We start from the raw sequence: 2995 nt of genomic DNA, 5'->3' as shown, positions 1-2995 counted from the left end.
GAGCTGGGGCAGGGTCTGGAGCACAGGTCTGCTGGGGAGCGGCTGGGGGAACTGGGGGGGTTCAGTCTGGAGAAGAGGAGGCTGAGGGGAGACCTCCTGGCCCTCGGCAACTCCCTGCCAGGAGGGGGCAGAGAGGGGGGATGAGTCTCTGGAGCCAAGGAGCCAGCGCCAGGCCCCGAGGGAATGGCCTCAAGCTGCCCAGGGCAGGGTCAGGCTGGCTCTGAGGAAGGATTTCTGTGCAGAAGGGGCTGTTGGGCGTTGGAATGGGCTGCCCAGGGCAGGGGGGAGTCCCCGGGATCCCTGGGGGGGTTGAAGAGTCGGGCTGAGCCAGCGCTGAGGGATCTGGTGGGGTTGGGAACGGTCAGGGGGAGAGTCATGGTTGGGCTGGAGGAGCCGCAGGGGCTTTTCCAACCCAGGTGATTCTGTGATGTTTATTGGAATTTACTTTGAAGACTCCTCCAAACCATCCCCAAACAACTATATGATCCAATACAATCCTTTCCTTTTTTTTCCCTTTCATTGACCACCCTGGTTTTAGTTTCTCCTTTAAGACCAGATTTCCTACATGCACAACACGGGGCAGTCCCCGAGCAACTCCTGCCTTAACCGACGGGCCTGGCAGGGGTTTGCTTGGCAGACACTGGGCCTGTGGCTCACGCTGGGACCCCCACACCCCTTGTGCTAACGCGTGACAGAGCCTGCCCCAAGACCTGCAGATTTATTGAGGCAAATGGACAGAAAGTGTTGAAGTGGTTCAGAAAAGCAGCTTTTCTGTTGCCCAGGCATAAGGGGGACAGTGCTACCAGGGATGCTGCACGCCCCAAGAATGCCTCAGGCTGTGGGTCAGCGTGGGGAGGGAGCAAAGGGGCTCCTGGCAGAGCCAGGAGGGGGATTTTGTCTGCTTTTGCAGAATCAAGCACTGCCTTAGGAGGACATTGTGCTTAAATGAAAGACCATGGGGTAACCTGTTTATTGTCCCAGGGACAGAGGGAACAGATGTGGGTTTCGTCCCTGCTGCTGCTTGCTCAGCTCTAAGGGGAGATCTTCATTCACACCTTCTTTACTAAGGCAGCAGCCTGCAAAAAATTCACGAGGGTTACCAAGCACTTTGGGATCGTTTGCTAGAGGGTGTAAATCAGGCATTTGGGGGCTGCTCACCTGCAGACACACCTGCCCTGAGGCACCCCGGCCCAGTACAGCTCCCGGCGCTGCTCCAAGGCAACCTTAAACAGGCTTTGCACGTGCCTTCTAACTCCTCTCCTTCTCTTTCTCTTCCAGGGTTCAGCTCCCATCCTTGTAGTCATGGTGATCTTACTAAATATTGGAGTCGCCATTTTGTTTATTAACTTTTTCATCTAATTCAAGACTGTCTTGTTTGCAAAAATAACAGTTACATGTATGAATGGGGGAAAAAAAAAAAACAGCAACCAAACAACAACAAAAAGGGAAAAATCATAACTCGAACTGTCCTACGACAATTTCCAAGTCTTTTCACAGAAGAACAACAAACGATCGAGTCTCACTCACAGTTTGCCTTTTTTCCTGGGTAATGTTTTTTGGATTTTAGCCAAAATTCTTTGCTTGTATAACACTATGCTGTGTGGCATGGCAAAATGCTATCAACACTCTGCCCCCCCAACACTGGAAAGGATGAGAAGGAATCCCAACAAAATAAAACCTCATGTCCCTTCCCTTCACCCCCCAAAAATATATTCGTAACAACAGTAATGAACCCCAAAATGGAGACTAGATGAGGTGACCATGGGGAGAGTTTGACTGAAGGATGTACGGGTCCTGGGATGCTCCAGGCTGAGTTTCCCAGGGAAATCCACAACGGCTTTAATGATAAATGGGAAAGAAAAGCAAAATCAGGCCTTTCTTCTTCCTCCCTTCACAAACGGAGAAATGTTGCTGTAAGGAGGAGGAGGAGAGAAGGAGCATGGGGAAGGCATGAACCCTGTCTAGATGTGAAAAATGGGAGATGGACAACAGGCCCCATTTTGTTATTTGTTTTTAAAACAAAGCAGCAATTGGTGTTTTGCTAAATTTCTTGGGGCAGGGGGAGAACAGGGAACAACACAAGGTGCGAGCAGCAGCCCCACCACCCTCCCACCTTCACTCCTCCTCCCCAAGCTGCTCCCCTCCGCAGCAAGGCTGGAAACCCACCCAGTGCGACTTTTAATTCACAGCCAATTTCTCCTGGGTAAAAACATGTACCTGGATTCCCTCAAAAAACCTGCAGGCACCTTCAGCAACATGAATTGAGCAGTTGCTGGTCATCGTGCCGGGCTCGCCAACACGCGAGGAGCAGCCTTACTTGAGCATCCCATCCCAAACACACATGTGCACAGAGGTGCTGGGGAGCAGACTGGTGGGGAGGGACTGGGGAGAGAGGGCTCAATTCTGATCCACTTAGGATAACAATAAAACAAAATAAAGCAAAATAAGATAAAACTCTTTTTCAAAGGCATCTGGGGAGGAGCACTGGAGCATGTCCCAGAGAGGAGGGAGAGGGTGGTGGGTTTGTCTCTTACATCTTGCTGTGGACTGTTTCAGACATCATGCTTGGGCTCTGAGCATGTAGTATTTTGCACTTTGTAATGCAGGATGTATATTCCAGCTTCCAACATGTCCCTGTATGAAAAAAAAAAAAAAAGAAAAAAAGAAAAAAAAAAGAAAAACAAAAAAAAAACATCATTGGCAATGGCAGCCTCTAAGGATGTATTCTTTTCTTTTTTTTTTTTTTCTATGTCACTTAATTTGTTCGTTTATACCATCTTTGTAATATGCCTGCCTTGATTTTCTCCCCTCCCCTGTCCCCACTGATAATATGCATACTCATTAAAGATGCCGTATCCCTGTTCTGAGCTGTTATGGTCCCAATCACGAGAGTGTGGTCTTAGCTGAATTGCTTGGAAACGGCTGACGTCCCCTGGCTTTTCAAAAATGCCTCTTTCCTCCCCTCCCCACACCATCTCTCCCCGACGCAGAGATC

The 2995-nt window shown here is 49.7% G+C and overlaps 1 protein-coding gene across 1 annotated transcript in view; it reads left to right on the top strand.

Annotated features, from left to right (window-relative positions):
• JPH3 (junctophilin 3) overlaps positions 1-1444 on the top strand; it is a 36262-nt gene extending 34818 nt beyond the window's left edge. The window contains exon 4 of the mRNA XM_026857041.1: positions 1279-1444. Within this exon, the coding sequence (XP_026712842.1) occupies positions 1279-1359 (81 nt within the window). The 3' untranslated portion in view covers positions 1360-1444. The remainder of the gene's footprint in view (positions 1-1278) is intronic.
• The last annotated feature ends 1551 nt before the right edge of the window (positions 1445-2995 follow it).

The sequence above is a fragment of the Athene cunicularia genome (genome assembly GCF_003259725.1).
Source record: "Athene cunicularia isolate RWA chromosome 11 unlocalized genomic scaffold, athCun1 chr11_part2, whole genome shotgun sequence".
NCBI classification, from domain to species: domain Eukaryota; kingdom Metazoa; phylum Chordata; class Aves; order Strigiformes; family Strigidae; genus Athene; species Athene cunicularia.
The sequence above is the reverse complement of the archived record's forward strand: the minus strand, read 5'-3'. Positions and strand labels throughout refer to the sequence as shown.